Source organism: Mustelus asterias, chromosome 7 (genome assembly GCF_964213995.1).
Source record: "Mustelus asterias chromosome 7, sMusAst1.hap1.1, whole genome shotgun sequence".
Lineage (NCBI taxonomy): Eukaryota > Metazoa > Chordata > Chondrichthyes > Carcharhiniformes > Triakidae > Mustelus > Mustelus asterias.
Window position 1 is genome coordinate 116,253,692 of NC_135807.1, and position 21,793 is coordinate 116,275,484.

General features: G+C 42.6%; 1 protein-coding gene across 1 annotated transcript in view; it reads left to right on the forward strand.

Annotated features, from left to right (window-relative positions):
* neto1l (neuropilin (NRP) and tolloid (TLL)-like 1, like) overlaps positions 1-21,793 on the forward strand; it is a 247,050-nt gene that overhangs the window by 142,174 nt on the left and 83,083 nt on the right. Inside the window, exons 5-6 of the mRNA XM_078217144.1 lie at positions 10,952-10,993; positions 11,110-11,237. Coding sequence (XP_078073270.1) covers positions 10,952-10,993; positions 11,110-11,237 — 170 coding nt within the window. The remainder of the gene's footprint in view (positions 1-10,951; positions 10,994-11,109; positions 11,238-21,793) is intronic.

Here is a 21,793-nt window from a genome sequence, read left to right on the forward strand (position 1 = left end):
GCTTCTATCATAATCCCAAATGTATGCCACTATTAGTTGTTTTGTTCTGTATGAAGTTTAATTAAGAATGATGGATAATCACTCTTAACATTTTACATCTGCTTTGATGTCTATAAGAATGCTTCAATATGATTGGCTACTGACTTTGCTTGATGAGATTGCTGCTTTTGCACGCCTGGAGCTTGATTGTTCCATTGGTAACAGGTACAAGAGCAAGGACTGTTTTTGTGATCAAAAACAGAGTCTGAAGCTCAGATTTTCATGGAGGCTAGCTCTTCATTGATGCAGAAACAGGGTTCCTGTCCAATTGGACCCAGTAGGGGCAGGAGTATAGGTGGATTTCAGTCACCCAAGGCATCCATCACTGAGGCTTCTGGTCACCCTGAGGGAGAGAGTTTGAGCCAAAGCCTGCCAATGCACTATAGGGACCTGAGCTGACACAAGACAGCTGGAGGCCTGGCACCCACAAAGAAGAGGAAAGGGAGCTGCTTCCCAGAGGGAGGAATTCACCTGCTGAGCATCAGCTCTCTGACTACAGGCCCTCCTCCTGTTTCACTTCTTATTTCTGCTCTCCCCTCCCTCCCCCCTCCTCGAATTATTCCCTTCCAGGACCTCACTGTCCTCAAAGTGCACACCTCCCAATAGGTCCAACAGGCCACCATAATTAATGTTTCAAGACCAACATGACCCTTCTGCGGAGCCATATTGAACTCCGAGTCATAGAGGTTTACAGCATGGAAACAGACCCTTCGGCCCAACTTGTCCATGCCACCCAATTTTTACCATTAAGCTTGGAGAAATTCATAGCAGGCTACATAAATTTCAAATAATCAGGGATTTAGGAAACTAATAAAATGACCAGCACTGAGTGAAATGACCTCAGATCAGACTCTCAGCCTAATAGGGGAACTGTTTACATGAAAACAGTATGAACGCAGTAAGAGATTCAACATGTATTTTGGACTTTAAAATATATTTTTAGCTGTATTTCTAAAGTAATTGTATACTTTAGCCAAAAGCAGGCTGCTGCGAGGCATCATAGGATGAAGACTTAGCAGACAAACCACATTCTTTGGAACAAGAAGGAAATTTGGCATGTCAGCCACAACTCTCTCCAACACCCTCAGATGCACCATAGAAAGCATTCTTTCAGGTTGTATCACAGCTTGGTATGGCTCCTGCTCTGTCCAAGACTGCAAGAAACTACAAAGGGTCGTGAATGAAGCCCAGTCCATCACTCAAGCCAGCCTCCCACCCACTGACACTGTCTGCACTTCCCGCTGCCTTGGAAAAGCAGCCAGCATAATTAAGGACACCACACACCCTGAACATACTCTCTTCCATCTTCTTTGGTCAGGAAAAAGATACAAAAGTCTGACGACACGTATCAACCGATTCAAGAACAGCTTCTTCCCTGCTGCCATCAGACTTTTGAATGGACCTACCTTGCATTAAGTTGATCTTTCTCTACACCCTAGCTATGACTGTAACACTCCATTTTGCACTCTCTCCTTTCCTCCCCTATGTACAGTACGCTTTGTGTAGCGCACAAGAAACAATACTTTTCAGTGTATACTAAGACACGTGACAATACTAACTCAAATCAAATCAAACAACACGATAGAATGTTTTCTGAGACTTTTGCAGGAAGCTATTGGAGGGTACATGCACTTAACTAGTCTGTCTCCCTTCTGAGCTTGCGATTCCCTATCATTGTGAATCTAATGTGTTATCCAGCCTTGTTGAAGAGGGCATTTGTCAGCTGGGTGATGCACTGGTGTGCAGCCATCGGCAAGATGCTGCAGAGGTCTGTACTAATGAATGCACTGATGACTGTGGTGACCTGCCCAGAGAGTCTCAGTCTCCTTTGACACATGTCCTCAGTTATCATAAGAACTATTCATCTCTGCCCATATGTCATCTTGTAATGCTCTGTGATAAACTAATTGTGTTTTAATGCAATTATTAATTATGAAGCTTTGTTTAGAAAAGGGAAGTAACTATTATATTGATCAGCATTATGAAAGAGGAAAGTGTCTAAAAGTATTTAATTAACCTATTTAATGGATAAAGTGCGCTTCAGCATTGTACAGTATTAACATTCAAATTTTACTCTGTCAATTGTACTGTATGATTTGATCTTTCTGTCGATTAACCGATCATTCAGCGAGTATGGAGGGGTGTGTTGGAGGTGAAGGTAGTAAAGAATTATGTTGGGTATGAAGTGAGGGGTTGATGGGTGAGGTCTAGAATACCAAATATGCATGTACAGAACTGGGATGATGTCCCAGTGAACAAAGGCAGGACCTCTAACAGGCCAACTTTTACATCCACCCACCTCCGTTTCAGCCTGGGGCCAGCTTGGGCAGTCATGGCCTTAACTCCAACCTATCCCTGCCACCCGACTACGAAAATAGCATGGACTGGAACTGGTAGGCAGAAGGCGTGATCACAAGGTCGAGAAATCTCCGGGCTCACTATTATAAGGAGGATATCTAACCTGTTATGTTCTTCCCGCAGCTTGAAGTCTCCCTCTAAAAAACCATAGGAAAGATTCCCTGTGTCACTCTCTATTCCAGTCTGCCAAGATTTAAACTCCCTCCTTAAATTTTGTCTATTAGTGATGCTCAACTAAGCTGTCAATCTGAATGCAGCCTCTTTGGTTTGGAAGCTTCTGGTAACTGTATTGTCTGCTGAGCTGGATCCTCTGATGAATGAAAATTATTCTACAATAATGTCCGGACATACCTTAGATCTCCAATATATGGACCATGTTGTCACATGCAAACATAAATAACTTAATATCTGTTCAGGTTATATTGGCTGGCTTTACATCCTGAGGGCCAACAAAGATAACATTCTGATTGGCTTGTGTACTTTTGTGCTCTTTGTAAGTTGAATTTAATTTAATTGCAGTATCATAATGCACATGTAAACAAAATTGCTTGCAGGCCATATGGGTAAACCCTTTCAAAATGTTAAAGTAACATGTTTGATCTTCTTAAGATTCATTTTAATATCTGAAAATTAGGGCCCCTCAGGTTATATGCACAGGCTATTGCAACCAATTCTTCAAACTGTATTTCATTGACCAGGTACACACCCAAAACATTGCAACAGTTTGTATTGTGTTCAGATCGACCCATCAAAGTAAAAAGTTTAAGTAGCCAAGACATTTTCCTTTTTCCACATTTGTAAAAATCTAATCTATTCAATAAAGAATGAAGAAAGTCCTGCTATTCATTGATTATTGGATATTTTGGTATGGCACCATGCAAAGCAAAAATATTCTGGCTGATCTCTCCTCTGTGCTAAGGTACTCATGCTCAGCCAATGACATTAATGGGGATTTGCAGCTAACCTCAGCTTTCCGAGGAAAAATCAGCCTCAAAACCTTTCATCTCTTCAATTCCTGCTGGAAACGAACATGTGTGGACTGCTAATAAGGATAGTGTTTGGCTTGGGCGTGATACCTAAATGATTTTATAGCCTTTTGACACTCACTTCCCAGACTCACTGGTTGAAGTATTATGCAAAGTACCAGGGAACAGCTGGTGCTTGTTGAAATCAATTACGCACAAGTTTGCACTTTACAAGACAGGATGGAAGCAAAAAAACAACAAATTAGTGAAACCAACGAGAGCCATTATTCTTTTACCTTGAATCAAACTGTTCGTGGTTGTGACTTGTGCATATATTGTGTCAGCCCTGGCCCAGTGAGAGGAATCCTCAACTTTGAGGCAGAGGGTTGTGGTTTCAAGTTCCATTCAGAGGTTTGACCACAGAAATCTAGGTTGACACTCCTGTGGAGTGCTGCACTATCAGACATGCTGGGCAGAATCAAAACAAGCAGGGGATGAGGGGGTGTGGGGGGAGGACCATGCAAATCCATTGACCTCAGATGGGATTTTCCCATCTTGGGGCGATAGCAGCCGGAAAATCCCCCCCACTGTCTTTCAGATGAGGTGTTGAACTGAGGCCTTCATTACTTTTGAAGGTGGATGTAAAAGATGCAGTGATTGGTGCTATTTTGAAGTAGAGTATGAGACGTGTTCCCCCGTGTCTCTGCCAATGTTTATCCCTCAATCCACCTCACAGAAAAATAAAACATTATCTGGTCATCATCATATTGCTGCTTGTGGGAGCTTGCTGTGTAGAAATTAGCTATCACATTCCCTACATTATATCAGTGACTATACTTCAAATGTACGTCAAAGGCTGTCAAGTACTTTGGGATTTCTGGAGGTTGTGAAAGGTGCAAAATAAATTATTTCTTCTTTATTTCCCCAAGCATTGTTGGTTGCTGAAATCTGAGGCCCATCTATCACATTATTGTATATCCCTGAGACATTAGCAATTCTCTGATCCAGCACCTTGCCATATGATATCTCCTACTTTGATTTGAAAGAGCAGCCCTCCCCATCATGTTCCTGAGCAATATTTTAGCATCTTAATGTCTGACTGAGTTCTGTGCAGTAAGAAGTTTAACAACACCAGGTTAAAGTCCAACAGGTTTATTTGGTAGCAAAAGCTCTGTGCTGCAGGGAGAGTTGAATCAAAAGGCAATGGCCTGAATTTTTTGGCTGATCACACCAGAGGGACTCTCTGATCCCGCTGTGGTGAACGGAGATTTGGCTGTGCACCAAATTCTCCATCCTCGCTTGCAGTGGTGGTGGGGCGCAAACAGCTGGAAAATTCCGGCCAACATCTCTTCATTGGACTTAAATGACCAATCAAGCATTGTGTCCCAATTTACTTATAGTGAGAAAAAAAATGGTGGTACCATATGGGCATTGCTGTTGGTATTCAGAACCCGCTCTTCTCTCTCCTCTATCATTGAGATCCTAGAACTATTTGTAATTACAGCACAAATGAAGGTCATTCAGCCATTGTTTCTGTGCAGACACCTTGCTGAGTAATCAACAACTAATCCAACTGCTCCATTCTCACCATAGCCTGGTATCATTTTCTGCTTTGAACATCCAGTTTTCCTTTAATTCCAATAATGGTCTGAGCCTCAACTACTCCAATGAGTCACACAGTCAGCACACTACTAAAATACTTAATGAGCAAACCTGTCATTATTATATGAGGCTCTCTCATTTATACACATATAATGCATTAGATTCAGAGGTCCCGGCTGCTCTTGATCTGTCAATGTCAATAAAAAAACAATTGCAATTTTAATGAGAAAAATAACATATTCGTCAGAATTCACCCCGCCCACCACGGAATCAGGGCGGGTAAGGGGCGGACAATGGAATGTCCGTTGACCTCGGGCAGGATTTTCCGGTCTTGGGTTGAGTGAGGCCGTTAAATCCCACCCATTGTCTAAGAATGATCTGAAAAATAAATATAATCACATGACTTAGAACTTTAAGATTTATGGTCCTATTTTGGTTGGTTTGCTTTGCAGTTCACCTCGCGCAGAATTGAATAGGTTCCATGTGATATGAAAATTTTGGTGGGATTTTCCTGGCAACTGGACGAGTGAGCCACACAAAACAGCATAGACATTGGTGGGACCAGTGGTGAGCCACCTCCACCGCCAGAAACATGCTGGGGGTGTGGGAGGCCAAAAATCCCAGCCTTTGTATATAGCATTCTAACACAACAGTTTAGACTCAACCTTCATTCTTTTTATGTGACATTTTTATTTAACATTTTGACAGCCCTTGTGGCCCATTATTATGTGATCACTTCTTAATTACAGTCAACATTTATTTTTATGCTATCAACTTGTTCCGTCAGTTTCAGCCTTGCTCAGCTGGTAGCTTGCCTGTTTCTGAGAGTCTGAAGCTCATGGATTCAAGTCACATTCTACAGCCAGAGCGCATTTTTTGGACAATCGTTTCGATGAAATATGGAGAGACACAAGCAGCAAAGTGGAGCGAAGGCCACAATCAGATCAGCCATGATCTTATAGAATGGCTGAACAGGCTCGATGGGCCAAATGGCCAACCTCTACTCATATTTCCTTTGATTGTATGAATGACATACAGTTGGGGAAGCAATGAAACATTAAGCCAAGGCCTTGTTGCTGGATAAAATGGACACAAAAGTCACTGTTGCCCGATTGCTTGCCAAGTCAACACTTCAACATGCAATTAATTAGATATGAATATATCCCGAGGACTCAAGAAGTTGTAATAGAAATGCAAGTTTTACCTTTCCTGCTGACTACAAATTGAATCAAGATCATGTAAACCCCATTTTTATAATATCCTTTACAGGCACCGAAGTATGGAGACTTTTTTTTGACATCTCTCAGAATTCAAACTGAAATGTATTTTGACAACCTTTGTCATCTATTCTGTGAAATATCTATTTATAAACTTCTAAAGTGTAGCTATTAGCATGTTACAATTTTTGGGTGTGTGGGAGGACATTTCTGTGAAATAATATTCCACATTTCACAATGTTGTGAAAATAAGGTCACTTGGGTTAAAAAAAAAATCTTTTAATTTATTCCAGTTGGAATGAAGTCACCTTTGCTTCCCTTTATATGCTTGCATACGCATAGATGCATAATGGGAATACACATTTTTGCCGACAAGGTCTTTATAAAGCTGTTTATTTATATTCATTTCAGGGATATGAGATTGCAAGCCAGATCAGCATGTTTTACCAATCCCGAGTTGCCTCTCAGAGGGTAGCAGTGAGCCTTCTACTTGAGCTACTGCAGTCCATTCTCATCAGTGCAATTAGATAGGGATTTCCAAGATCTTGACTCAGCACCAGTGAAGGAAGAGCAAGATATGACCAAGTCAGGATACCGTGTTCATGGAAAGTAGTTTGGAGGATCCCCATGAAACTGTTACACTCTGCTAGGTAACGGAAGTTGCAGAGTGAAAGTGGTGTCACAGAAGCTATTGCGAATTGTGACAAAACATCTTGAGAGGAGGTGGTGGTGTAGAGGTATTGCCAATAGACTAGTAATCCAGAGGCCCACGCTACTGCTCTGGGGACCTGCATTCGAATCCCACCATGGCAGATGGTGAACCTGGAATTAAAAGCCTAAGGATGATCATGAGACCATTGCGTAAAAACCCATCTGGTTTATTGGTAACCTTTAGGAAAGGAAATCTGCCGTCCTTTCCTGGTCTGGCCTATATGTGAATCCAGACACAGAGCAATGTGTGGTTGACTCTTAACAGGACAGCAAATGCTGATCTTGCTATTGACACCCACATCCCATGAAAGAATTTTTAAAAATTTTGTATATGGGACACAATGCAGTCACAGTATGGTCGTGGTGAAGGGACTGAACATTTAAGTTGATGGATGGACTGGCAATCAAGAGGACTGGTACTAGCAATGTCCAAAACAAGTTTAATATTCCTTTGAAAATTACTGTACAATGATCATTTGTTCATCTAGGAACACTTTAGAAATAGTTCAGTGGATGACTTAAATAACTGCAAACTTAACTGTTCAAAATTACATGGAGTGCATGCACACTCCTGGCAAGGGCCTATTCCTGTCAGCACTGTCATACAGATGAAAAGTGCACAAGCCCAGAGCTGATGATGTAACAGACCACATTGACAAGCTAGGAACGAAGACATAGACTCCTCACAGATTTGTGTGATACTAAGGGATACCCTAGACGTTGCTTCGGGTTTTGTTGCTGGGAACCAGGTCCGGAAGATCATGAAGTTCATGGAGCTTCCAAGTAAATGCTATGGGTGCCTGCAAACACTTGAACAATAAGAGGAATTAAAAAGGGGGCAATTCACCTCTGCTAGCTGAAGACAGTATCATTGCTGGCCAGTTGAATCGTAGAATTATAAAATCCCTACAATGCAGAAGGAGACTATTTGGCCCAACAAGCCTGCACCGACAACAATCCCACCCAGGTCCTATCCCCAGAACCCCACATATTTACCCTATTAAACCCTCTAACCTATGCGTTCCGGGACATTAAGGGGCAATTTAGCATGGCCAACCAATCTAACACGCACATCTTTGGCGTGATGGCCAAAGTGGGATTCTTGTCAGGATGGGGTCTTGTGGCTACACTGCCCCTTCTAGACCTGGGAAAAGAGGAGTTCACTTTTAGCTTGGTGATCTCAATCAGCTTTCAGTTCAACATCTCTGTGAGGCTGGGCTGCCTGCCGTGTTTTGCACAATGCATATTTTCTAATACTAAAGGTGGGTGAATCCCATCTTATAGGCACTGCTAACCCCACTGGGAAACACTGTGGGTTTCCCATTGGCGGGAGCACTTAGAGTGCAACAGGAGAATCACCCCCAAATATGCCAAAACCTGTTTGATTTTAATTGTGAGCAGAATCCTTAGATTGGTTTGTTAGTACAAATCCAAGGGGGTACCTCCACCCAACTGCAAATAAGATTCTTCATAGTTTCAGCCCTTGTAGCTCAAAAGATTTCTTCATTGGTTTAATAATACAGTAAATGAAATGCTTAAATCTTATTTAAATGTAAATACATAAGAATAACAAACAGGTGCAAGGGATTTTGAAGTGACAATCTAACCTTGGGATACTATAATAGTCAGAAACAATTTGAGATTCACCTTAGGCAAAAAGCAGAATGCTGTGGGAGCTAAAACATACAAACTAGGAGTAGGAGTAGGCCACTTGGCCCCTCGAGCCTGCTCCACCATTCAATAAGAGTATGGCTGATCGGATTGTATCCTTAACTCCATTCTTGCCAACCCCTGATAACCTTTCACCCCCTTGTTAACCAAGAATCTATACAACTCTGCTTTAAAATATTCAAAAACTTGAAATAAGAACAGAAAATTCTAGAATTACTTAGCAGGTCAAGCAGAAGATGCTGAGTACTTCCAGAATTTTCTATTTTTATTTGAGATTAGCCCCATCAGTTTGTGTTTTTACGTTATTTTGCTAATACGGTTACAACAGGCTTCTATCACTCCCTTCTTTTGACTATTCTGAAATTGGAGAGTTCTCCGTAGTCTTTGTATGTTTCCTCCATCTTCCCCCTTGTGGATGCTACAATAGCAAAGGCTCTGTTTGATTCAACTGTGTACTAGGCTCCTTAGTGTTTACTTTTTATATCTGATACATCAAATCAATTACAAGCATGTGGTAACATAAAGATCACAGATGCAATTGGGGTAATCATTTTGCTTTGCTCTGCTAGTGTTTAAGAAAGCTAAGTCAATTGGGATGTCAGACACTGTTTGTTAAGGGAATTGAGCAAATGATTGTCACTGCAGGGACACTGATGCCTCCTTGCAGAGCTCCAGTCACACGTGAGGGAATAGACTAAGAAGCAGTAGCATCATAAATCTCACAGACTGTCCCACAGCAGAGTGCTGCACACCAACCCTGTCGAGGAGCTGTTAAACAAATCGTTATTCCGAGTAAACCTCGGCAAATGTTGAAATATGTAGCTTTTTAATAATGGCTGTTGTACACACCATAAATATTTAATTTTCAACATGGTTGCTTAAAATCATAACTTGAATGGTAATACGGGTGAGGGGCCTTGGGGATGATCTTACCAAAAAAATTCTAAGTGCCAAACGGGTGTCAAAACAGGACAAATCCACACCGTTTTTTGGGCGAATTAAACATTGAATTTGACTCTGTCAAAAAAAAGGCCAAACCGGTTTCTCGCCAGCAGGGTGAGTGGGCGGGGCCTAGATCACCCAAAAGCTGGCTGATAGCAGCAGTGGGTGCTATTATGCATGTGTAGATCTCTGTGCTCTGTAAGCACAGAGATCTGACACTGCCTCCCCCAGCTTTAACTGGCCTTCATGGCTGATCACTACCCCACCCGCACACAGACCAATCATGGCCAAATCCAGCTATTGCAGAGTGACGGTGGTTCCCCCCTGAACAGCCTGCCCAATCTGGCCTCGCCCCCCCCCATCCCTTGGCACTGCCCGGTGTCTGGTGGGCATTGCCAGGGTGCCAGGCTGGCAGTGCCAGGTTGCCTAGTGGGCAGTGCCAGGCTGTTACTGCCCAAGGGGAACCCCCCTGTGCTGCCAACCTCCCAGGGGGGCCTTAATGGCCTCAGGTCCTATTGATGGGAACCATACATGATCCACGCCGGAGTGAACCTTCACCGCTGAGGCCACAGAGGGAAGTGAGCCCAGCCAATAACGCCCCGGGCTCACTTGTAATATTTAAATGCCGTTTAACATCGCAATTAAATTTTACAATTTGAAGGGCACGAGGCTGATCTCCCTGGATATCTGGTGCCAGTAAGATCGTGAGAGATGAAAAATCGGGCACGAACCCATCTTCTCAGCTCTCTCGCGAACTTACCGCTCACCCTGTCCATCGACCAGTGGGGCAAGAAGGCAAGGTTGCCCCCTGGGATTATTTATAGAGCAAACTCATTTATTTGTTGAACACAGTGACACACAGATATGTTATTAGTTCTCCAAGTTCAGGTCACTCAACAGAAAAAGTGGTTGCGATTAAACAGAATTCATTAATTTTAATACGAAATACTGCATGTTTGGAGAAAACTATGATGTGCAAGTGTCATGTCCATGGAAACAAGCTGCAGAAATAAGTTCAGCTTGAAGAGGAGGTGAAGCAGTGTTAAATCCTGCTGTTGCGATCCAGCTCAGCATCAGCAAATATTAACGAAAGTTTTGCTTTAGTATTTATATGCTAACCTAACTTGCTGTTGTATTTGATCACAGGGCTAATGAATATATATAGTTGTAGTTTCCTGCAGAATAAGCAAGTCCACCTCATGCAGAAATGATCAGTCACAATCTTCCTTTAATCCTTTGAAGCACTTGCCTTGAGGACACTTTAGCCTTTAACAATTGCTATAGTATTATCTTTCAAAATATACATTAGCATCCTGAAAAATGTGTATATGCTTTCTAACATTGTGTAACATTTTATGCTTCAGCAGAATTAGCAGTTTCTTAAATTAAAATCAATCCAAATTTTGGTTGGATTTTTACCGTAAACCTTTTTTTTTATCTTTAAAGATCCTGAATTTGCACATCTTGGTGCCCTGAAACCATTGCCAGGTTAGTACAACTGTAAACACATGAGATAAGCATTTACTATGAACAAGACTCGTTTTTGATCAGACTGATAATGCCATGTATATTCCCCGTTTGATGCTTTGTTTTGTCTAACTCAGTGTGTGAGTTTGAAATGGGAGGACCCGAGGGGATCATCGAATCAAAGCAAGTCGTGCAGGAGGGCAAAGCCAGTCCCACGGAGGCAGTCGATTGTAAATGGTACATTCGAGCTCCACCGAAATCCAAGGTCAGTGTTGTCCCAAGCATTGCAAGTATTTCAACGCATCAGAAGTTTGCAAAGACTGATTCATTACTGTTGTATAACTTTTTTTGGCTGTGATAGCCCTGTCCCATGGTTCTACTTGTCAAACTTCCATCAATGTCACCAACTCAACATCAACCTGTCAGTGATTTTTGATTGTGGAGCTTAGATGAAAGAACAATACTTCGCAAATAAATTAGAATTGATTACCTTTGGTAGACACTTTGAATAGGCCTGCTAAACACTTCACTGTTCACTAGGCTGTGTCTTAATGCCAGATATTTATGGTGTTACACATAACTCCTTGACTTTTGTTTTAAACACATTCTGGGCATGATCTTACTAGCCATTCACACCATGTTCCTATGGCAGCAAGATCAAAGAATTTAGTGCCCAGCCAAATATCTGTTCACTGCAGCGGGATGGAAAAATCCCACAAGTGTAAATGGTGATAAAATTGTGGCCGCAGTCCTGTTCAATGACGGTTAACCTTTTGACAATTACTATCAAAGAGCAAGATTTTTGAACTCATATAAAAGCAAATTATTGCAGATGCTGGAAATCTAATAGAAAACAGCAAATGCTGGAAAAACTCAGCAGGTCTGGCAGCATCCATTTGATTCTTCTTCAACTCGAAATGTTAACTCTGTTTCTCTTTCCACAGGTGTTGCCAGACCTGCTGAGTTTTCCCAGCTTTTTTTTGTTTTTGTCCTTGAATGCTTCGTGATTTCAGAGATTAAGATGATGTGTTACCACTAAACATTGGAAAACAATGAGAGAAATCAGAGGTAAAGGGACCTATGAGGAGATGAAAATGCAGCTTCTGTACTCTATATCTGTAAAATAGAGTCACCACATTTTTAAAGTAAAACTTTAAAGTTTATTTATTAGTCACAAGTTACTGTGAAAATCCCCTAGTCAGCACACTCTGGCGCCTGTTTGAGTACACGGAGGGAGAACTTAGCATGGCCAATGTACCTAACCAGCATGTCCTTCAGACTGTGGGAGGAAACCACAGCACCCGGAGGAAACCCACGTAGGCAAGGGGAGAACGTGCAAACTCCACACAGCCAGTCACCCGAGGCTGGCAACACTGTGCCACCATGCCGTCCACATTTTTCTAATCTGGTAAAAAGCATTCTTCACATATTTTGGTATTTGTCTATTTCGAGTGTAGTGTGAGCCCAGAGCTCCTAATTTAGGTTTTTGTGTTTGGTGTGATTTGAAATTGCGAAGAAACCAATTGCTTGTAATTTTCTGAAAAAAAAGGAAGCATCACCTCCAGGAATTGCCTTGTTTTCATTCCACACTGCAACTTCACTGAAAAACACATTCAAGCACACAAAGAGGATATTGATCACATTTTCAGAAATAGTTACAATCATGGAATGGAAGCAGCTGCAAGGAGATTCCTGTTTCTGTGATGATATGAAGTATCCATTTGTTTTTATTTATTTTTATTAGTGTCTCAAGTAGGCTTATATTAATACTGCAGTGAAGTTGCTGTGAAAATCCCCATGTCACCACACTCCGGCATACAATGAGGGAGAATTCAGCTTGGCCAATGCGCCGAACCAGCTTTCAGACTGTGGGAGGAAACCAGAGCATCAGACACGGGGAGAACATTCAGACTCCGCACAGACAGTGACCCAAGCAGGGAATCAAACCTGGGTCCCTTGCGCTGTGAGGTAGCAATGCTTATCATTGTGCCACCTTTGGTGTTTGGACCTATAAAGCTGAAAGTCAGTGGTGGCCCAGCATCACTTTACCATCAGCTTTAAAACCAGATGGTCACAGACAGGACTGCAATCTGTCATTACGGCAGAGCCGGGAGGGGTGGTGGTTCCCAATGATAGATGGGAAAGCTTGGGGCAATCCTGCCTTGGCCATTTTCAGGACCCCTGGCTGCATTTTACCTATAACCAGGCAACTAACTGTGACTTTCTAGGGAAAAGAAACCAGTGAGGCAGACTCCTGTGAGAGTTGGAGGGAGTTGCTAAGCGTGGCAACAAGATTACCATGGGTGTGACTATTACCAAATAGGGAACCTCCCACCACCTGGGCCCATGGTGTGCCTGAAAAAGATATGCAGTAAAAGAGATATGGTAGGAGTCCACCTAACCTCTTCTGAGGAAGGTCTGCCAAATGAAGTTCCCAGTCAGGTATATAAGTGGCCAGCACTGGACTTTCCCTTGGATCAAGGACCCTGGGGTCATAAATCCCCCCCCCCGCACCGCTCCCTCCCTGAGAGCTACAGAGGCTTCAGCTTTTCATTGAGGGCAGTGGCCCTGGAGGAGCAGTGGTGACTGTTGGTAATATATCAAAAGAATCGCAGCATTAGTGAGGGACCCAGACCAAAGGCGAGTGATGGCATAATGGGAGTCACAAGGTAGATGACGTGGGTGAGGGAGGAAGAGGTTTGGAGGCAAGGGCATGTATGCTGCTGTCAGCTGCTCCCCCCTCTTAATTGAAGCAGGGTTGGGAGGGTGACGGGTTCTCACCCAGTTCACCCCGCTACCCCCTCCCCATTTACATGATGTGCTCTGCTTCCAAATTCACCTCAAGAGTGGGGATTAAATTCCACCAATTGTGTATGCTATATTTAGAGTGCAACTCATTGTTTGTATCAATTCAGTGAGTGTTAGGTAGAGTGATTTGTAAAAGTAACAAATAGTATTTGCGAGGCTGGTGGAGAAAAAGGGAAAGACAGTCTTGAAAGTCAGGGAACATCTGTGGAGGAAGAAACAGAGTTAATAGTTCAGGTCAGTTACAGTTCATCAAAACTGAATATGAATTTGAGCATCTATATGAACTTTAATCGCAGGAAAGCAAGGTTCCAGAAAATCTGATTTGCTGCCTATTCTTTGTTTATGATGGTCACACTGATGTGAAAGACTTTTGCAGGTGGCACCTTTGAAAGTGGAATTATTTTTTGGAAAAAGCCAACACTGGGGCATTGCATAACTAAAAATGCTCATTTGTACTATCTGTATGGACAGATTTCAAAATGACTTGTTGGTTGCTCCAGAATACCTAAGCAAAAAAACTTGGACCATCAAATTGGGAGAAGTTGTGACCTGCAGTCTTGACCAGAAAGTAATAATTACTTAGCCGTTATCACCCATAGATTCTTTGAGAGTACAGCCTTCGTTAGTGCTTTTACTTCACATGAGCAATGTTGCTAACGACATGTCCCTACCCTGTTGTTCTATGTCTTCATACCTGTTTTCTTTCAACCACCTATCTAATCAACTCTTACATGTTAGGGGAGACAATGGTCTTGTGATATCATTGCCAGATTGCTAATCCAAGTACTCAGCTAATGTTCTGGGGACCTGGGGCCATGGCAGATGGTGGAATTTGAATTCAATAAAAAAAAGTCTGGAATTAAGAATCTACTGATGACCATGAAATTATTGTTGATTGTTAGAAAAACCCATCTGGTTCACTAATATCCTTAAGGGAAAGAAATCTGCCGTCTTTACCTGGTCTGGCCTACATATGAATCCAGAACCACAGCAATGTGGTTGACTCTCAACTGTCCTCTGAGCAGGGCAACTAAGGATGAGCAATAAATGCTGGTCAGCCAACGATGCCCGTGGCCCATGAATGAATTTAAAAAATTACATTGACATGGTTTCTGATTCAATCAAAAGCTCTGATTGTGCATTTCACTGCATTGCAATCCTCTGAGTATAAATGCTCTCTAACACCTTGTCAAGAGCAACTAGGGATGGGCAATAAATGCTGGCCAGCCAGCAACGCCCATATCTCATGAATGAATTTTAAAAAGCTACATTTAATCTCATTTCTACCTTCCCTTGTTCTTAGACTATTCAATAACTGGATCCAGTCTGGTTATGTCTGTTCTTTATATCTACCTGATCCTTTCCAAATTATAATCCCCTCTATCAAATTACTCCATGATCTCAGAAAATGCCAGAAGTATTTAGCAGGTCTGGCAGCATTGGTGGTGAATGAATCAGATAACGTTTCAGGTTAGTAAACTTTGGTCAGAACTGAGCGTGCTTAGAGATATAGCAGCTGAGAGAAAGGACGGAGGGAGGGGACGAAAGAACAAAAGGATAGGTCTGTGATAGGATGAGATGCAGGAATGATTAAATGACAAAAGGCAGGAAAGAAAGAGTGTTTGGGGGCCAGGAGGGTGAGAAGAAGAGAGGAGGTAAAAAAGTAGGTGTTGGAACTCAACTTTGAGTTCAACAACTTCAGATGATAGCCACTGCTTCTATTTTTTTTTACATGATGGTAGTTTGTGAAGATTCTGCTTCTCACATTTATACTTGCTCCAGGCACATCCATTTTTGTTTCTTGACACGTCCCATTAACATTTCTTTTTGTCTTACATTGTTTCCCTGGTGCCCATGCCAGCTGATGATATAATTCTCCTCATTGCTGTTCCCATTCTTTCAAACCTGCAGTCATCAATCCCTCCTCAAACAAAACACAGTCTTGACCCTTCTGTTTTTGCAAACTACCACACAATCTCCAACCTCCCTTTCCTCTCCAATGTCCTTGATTGTATTGTTGCTTCCTTAGTCTGTGTCCACCTTGATTCAAACTCCATGCTTGTTCCTCGGTATTCCATTGTCTGTTCATGCTCTAACCTGCCTGATATGCCATGTTTAAAGTCTTTGTTCAGTGGATAGCATTCTGAGTTATAACCATGTGTGTTTAAGCCCCTCTCCTGACATTTAAATGCACAAACTAAGCTGACGTTTCAATGCTGCATAATTGGGTATGCCATAATTTTCAAATGAGACATTCAACATTGTGCTGTATATAATGCATAAATTCAGTCAGCACCATCAAAAGCATATTATCTGGCCATTAAATCGCATTGCTGCTTGTGAAATCTTGCCGTGCACAGTTTGGTTGTGGCATTTCTTTAAGTAACATTCGTGACCATGCTTCACAATGTGCCTTATTGCCTGTGAAATAGTTTGGCCTTTAAGATCCTGGGAAGTGATAGAAATCCATTCTATTTTTTGTTCGCATGGATCTCAAATTTCCTCTGTTTTTTTCCATTCCCTAGTCTTTTCCTGTTCAAAGTTTATTATTCAATTTCTATACAGAAATGTTTGACCTTTTATGAACATGATTTCCCCCCCACACACACATACATTTTCTGGTGTTGGAGGCACTCGCCATTGGCCAGCAGTCGGATCTTCTGATCCTGCCAATATCTATGGGGTTTTGCATGTCCAGCACCTTCCGTTGCTGTAGAACGCATGGGTAGTGGAGGATGGGGGCCGGTCACCATCAGTGGGACGAAAGAATCATGCTGGCGGAAGGAGCTAGAAAGGGCAGCACGGTGGCACAGTGGTTAGCACTGCTGCCTCACAGTGCCAGGGTTTAATGCCTGGCTTGAGTTACTGTCTGCGTGGAGTTTGCACATCCCCCCCGTGTCTGCGTGGGTTTCCTCTGGGTGCTCTGGTTTCCTCCCACAGTCCAAAGATGTGCGGGTTAGGTGGATTGGTCATGCTGAAGTGTCAGGGGGACCAGCTGGGGTAAATGCATGGGGTTATGGGGATAGGACCTGGTTGGGATTGTGGTTGGTGCAGACTCGATGGGCCAAATGTCTTCCTTATGCACTGTAGGGATTTTATGAAAATGTTGCCCATTGGCTTCTATCTATTTTGCTTATTCAACCACCCAATCGATATTCCATTTCAGCTTCTGCTGATGCTCAGAATTAATACCCACGCTTCCTGTTTTTGCAACATTTATAAGTTTGGTCTTTTTCCAAACCCTGTGATCCAAATCATTGATATGCACAACGGACATTACTTTTTGAATCAAACTTGCTGAGTAACTCCTACCTTAAAACCAGTCTTAATTCAGCTACCTACCATCACCCAGATTCTATCCTCTTTAACCTTTATGAACAACCTCCTGTGTGGCACCTTTTCAATTACTTGCTGAAAATATAATGTAAAAAATAAATCGGTCTGAATTCTTCCATGTCACACCATTGCCAGCGCAAATGGAGAATTTGGCACTCAGCCACAACTTCATTAAAAGAAGCGGAAGTGGAGAATTCCAGCCACGGGTGAGGTCGGAAATTTCCAGCATTATCTTTCTCATCCACTTTTTTTTAGTTTGTCATGAGGGGAAAAAATGTACCTCTGTTATTCAACCCTCTAAAATTTGTGGGAATTTGGATATTACTAATTCATCGGAACCAAGGTGAATTTAGGGCCTTTTCTGCTGTTCGGTCTCACTGCTGTGCCAGTGTGGTTCAATTAATTGAAAAGCAGTATTCATCTTCTCCTTGCTAGATGCCCAGTGTTCACAAAGTATAACATTTCTTAAATTATGCTATTTTAATAACCCATTTAAACAACTTGAATGAAAGACAACAGCTCAATATTTATTCTTTTCTGCAACTGGAACTTCTGTTTGTTTTTACCCCTACCTTGCATTTCAGTTTGCTGTGATGCTGCTCTGCTGCACATTATGTTGACTCAGTCCTCTTCTCAACTCTTTCCCCCAACTCTGTGATCGGATTTCACACACACAACTCTTCCTAGACTCCCTAACACCACTCTCATTAACACCCTACGTACCACTGCTCAGTTTGGCTTCCCCAGGGCCACTAAACTCCAGAACTAAATTTGCAGATGAAACCTAATTGGAGGGATATTCAATACTGAGGAGGACTGCAACACAGGATGACATTAATAAAATTGCAAATTGGGCAAACAGAATTTGACACAAACAACTGCCTGGTCGTACATTTTGGTAGCAAGAATAGGAATGTTACACATTATTTGGAAGGTGCAACTCTCACCGTGTGTAAAGATGCACTTTCAGGCTTCGGTAGTGAACACAAATTATTAAACCTTATTAATTTAGAATGAACAGCACCTGCATGGCTGTAGCTAACTCCCAAAATGTCTCTGCCTTGAAGCCTTTCCTACCATGGGGTGGTTCCACACTTTGGGAGCGATCTTACCATTGCGCCCTGCCGGCTGATAGGTGGTGTGAGTCAGTAAGATCATGCAAGAATCGAAAAATCAGCTTTGTGCCCGATTTCTCACCTCTCGCGATTTTACCGGCACCAGATATCTGGTGCAATCAGCCTCACACCCATTTCCGGCGCGAGGCTGAATAAATTATTTAAATAAAATTTAAATCTAATTTTAATTTCATTAGCGAGCCCGAGACTCAATCATCCGGGTCCACTTGCCTCTGTGGTCTCACCTCTGCTGCTCTCAGTCAAGGTTAGGGTGATTTAAGCCAAGCCCCCCCCCCCCACCCCCACTTCATTTAGTTGGTGCCACAGATTAGCCCGAGGCCATAAAGTAACAAACTAAGCACGAGCTTTTAGGGATAGATTTAAAATGTAGGAAAGTTATGCTAAACCTTCGTTATACCACATGTAGAGTACTGTTTGCAGTTCTGTTTGCCATATGTTAAAAATAATAGAGGGGAATTGGGGAGGGTGCAGAGGTTTACAATAAGAAATGTGTCAGATATATATATATCAGCAAAGGATGGTCAGCCTGGGTACCTTTGATCTTCGAGAAAGAAGTCTCAGCGGCGACTTAATTGGAGTGTTTAAAGTTATGAAAAGTTTTGATAATTTGGATACTGAGAGTGTTTCTTTTTGTGGGAAAGTGCAACTAGAGTCTATCAATATAAGGTAGCCATCAAGAAATCCAAGAGAGAAATCAGGAGAAACTTCTGTCCCCAAAGACTCGTGAGAATGTGGAACTTGCTACCACAGGGAGTGCAGAATGCAACTGAAGGGAACCTAGACAAGCATATGAGGGAGAAAAGAGTAGAGGTTACAATGATTGACTTATATGAGGAAAGATGGGAGGAGCACAAATACCAGCACATACTGGTTGGGCCAATTGACCTGTTTCTGTACCTTATAGCCTAGATGTAATTGAAAAAGCACCACCTCCAAGTTCCACTCCAATCCATACGCCATTCTGACTTGGAAATATATTGCTGCCCCTACATCACTGTTGGTCAAAATTGTAAAATTCCCTAGCAGGGATGTATGAGCATGTTCCCGACATGGAATGCAACAGTTCGAGAAGGTGGCTCACCATCACCTTCACAAGGGCAATTAACGCTGCCATTGCTAGCAATGTCCACATTCCATGAATGAATAAGTAAAAATAAGCAAGTAAATAAAACTCCCTGAATATATATGATCTCTCTTCAATTCAGTGCTTTCCTCAGATTCACAGGTAACTCACAGCTATTGACGGCGCGGTAGCACAGTGGTTAGCACTGCTGCTTCACAGCTCCAGGGACCTGGGTTCGATTCCCGGCTTGGGTCACTGTCTGTGTGGAGTTTGCACATTCTCCTCGTGTCTGCGTGGGTTTCCTCCGGGTGCTCCAGTTTCCTCCCACAGTCCAAAGATGTGCGGGTTAGGTTGATTGGCCATGCTAAAATTGCCCCTTAATGTCCTGGGATGCGGGGATTAGCGGGTAAAATATGTAGGGATATGGGTGGGATTGTGGTCGGTGCAGACTCGATGGGCCGAATGGCTCTTTCTGTACTGTAGGGTTTCTATGATTTCTATTGCATTTCAGTCCACTCAGCTGCAGTAAATTGTTGACTGACCTATGATGTTCTCACTGCATTGTTTCTGCTCAGTCAGCTTTGATGTTCTTGCAGCACAGAGTTTGGTCAGTCAACCTGACTCATTAATCTCCCCCGCCCCCACAGCTATAACCCTTAGCTGTTAAATTCTGATTGTCCTAATGATGAAGCTAACCAGCAGCAGAGAAGGAAAGGGAGAAAACACTGCACTCAAGATCCCACTTCCTCCTAGGATACCCTCCCCATGTACCCATAGTTCTGCCAGTCGATAATTGGCCTGTTCAGTCACATGAAAGCCCCGGGGCAGAACATTGTGGCCCTGAGTGGACATTGTCCTCAAATCGAGGTGTAGCCGACAATGATCACACTCTGGTCAACTACGACCTGCTTCTGTATTGAGCAGCCTATTAAACTGGAATGAGGAAGCAGAAGCCAATTTAAACAATGGAAACTGGTGTAGCAAATAGCCTGCATCACACAATTAGTTTTTGTTAACAAATTTGTAATTTATTTAGTTGAGGTCCACTGTAAAAGTCACCGCAAATCTTTGAACACCTGGATTTATTTTAATTTTTAATTTTTACTTTTATTTTGCTTTCCTCAACTCATCCTGAGGGAGGTGACATTTGCTAGCATTTAGAACCACAGGCTCTGACAGCCCTCCAGTGGGTGGCATAGTGGCACAGTGGTTGGCATTGCTGCCTCAAAGCGCCAGGGACACTGGGTTCTATTCCTGCCTTGGGTCACTGTCTGTGCGGAGTCTGCATGTTCTCCTTGTGTCTGAATGGGTTTCCTCTGGGTGCTCCAGTTTCCTCCCACTGTCCAAAGATGTGCGGGTTAGGTGGATTGGCCATGCTAAATTGCCCCTTAATGTCAGGGGGACTAGCAGGGTAAATATATGGGGTTATGGGGATAGGGCCTGGGTGGGATTGTTGTTGGTGGCAGGCTCGATCAGCCATATGGCGGCCTCCTGCATTGTAGGGATTCTATGATTCTATGAAGTGTCATGTTTAAGGGCCCATAATTCACACATGAGACTGATAAGTTAATGATTTTTTTAAAATGTTGTTGGACTGCATGCTTTCTGCAGTGGTTCAAGAACGTGTCTGACCACCCTTTTCTTGAAGCAAGTTAAGGATGGGCAATAAATGCTGGCTTTATTGCATTCTATTGTTGGGAATTTTACTCTCGACTAAATCCAGAATTAGAAAATTCCTGTCGGGGAATAACTTCACCGGCACAAATGGACAATAACTCATTTAGAATGCAAACTAGCAAAGTTTACAGGACAATGAAGATTAATACTGAACATCCTACTAGTCGAGGCATTGCACAATGCACTGTCTTTTCTGTGGAACCATGGAGTCTTCTGTTGATTCCTTGAAGCTGGTGTCTTGACTCACAATGTTCTTTGAGGTTTTACTGTAGTCAAATTAACTACAAAAAGCCCCTTTTCAGTTTCTGACTTCAACACTAATTTCCCAGTCTACCTGAACTGCTGTAGTTGCATGTTTCATGGTTACTTGCTGAACGCATCTCTCTCTCTCCCTGGCTCTCTCAAGCTGAAAGCAGCTTCTTGACAAAGATTGATCACTTTTATGACAATAAAACATCGAAAATTGGATTCTAATTCTGTTCTGGATTTCTTATGACAAATCCCAATTATAGTACTTCTGGATTCTTATGGCAGTCCCCAGCCTCTGACAATTTACTCACTTCTGGATTCTTACAGCAATGCTAAAACTATGACTGGCTTTGTCTTTCGCAGATGCTAATTTCATAGCAAGTGCCCCATGACTACCTCCTAACTTTCTCTCCTGGCAAGAACTCACTTAGCAAGTGCCCTGAGATTAATACTATGTCTTGGCAAGTACAAAGACCCTTGTGATGCTCTCCTTTTTTTATACCCTTTTTGCGGGCAGCCCAAGTTGTGCACCTATGATCAGAATACTAATAA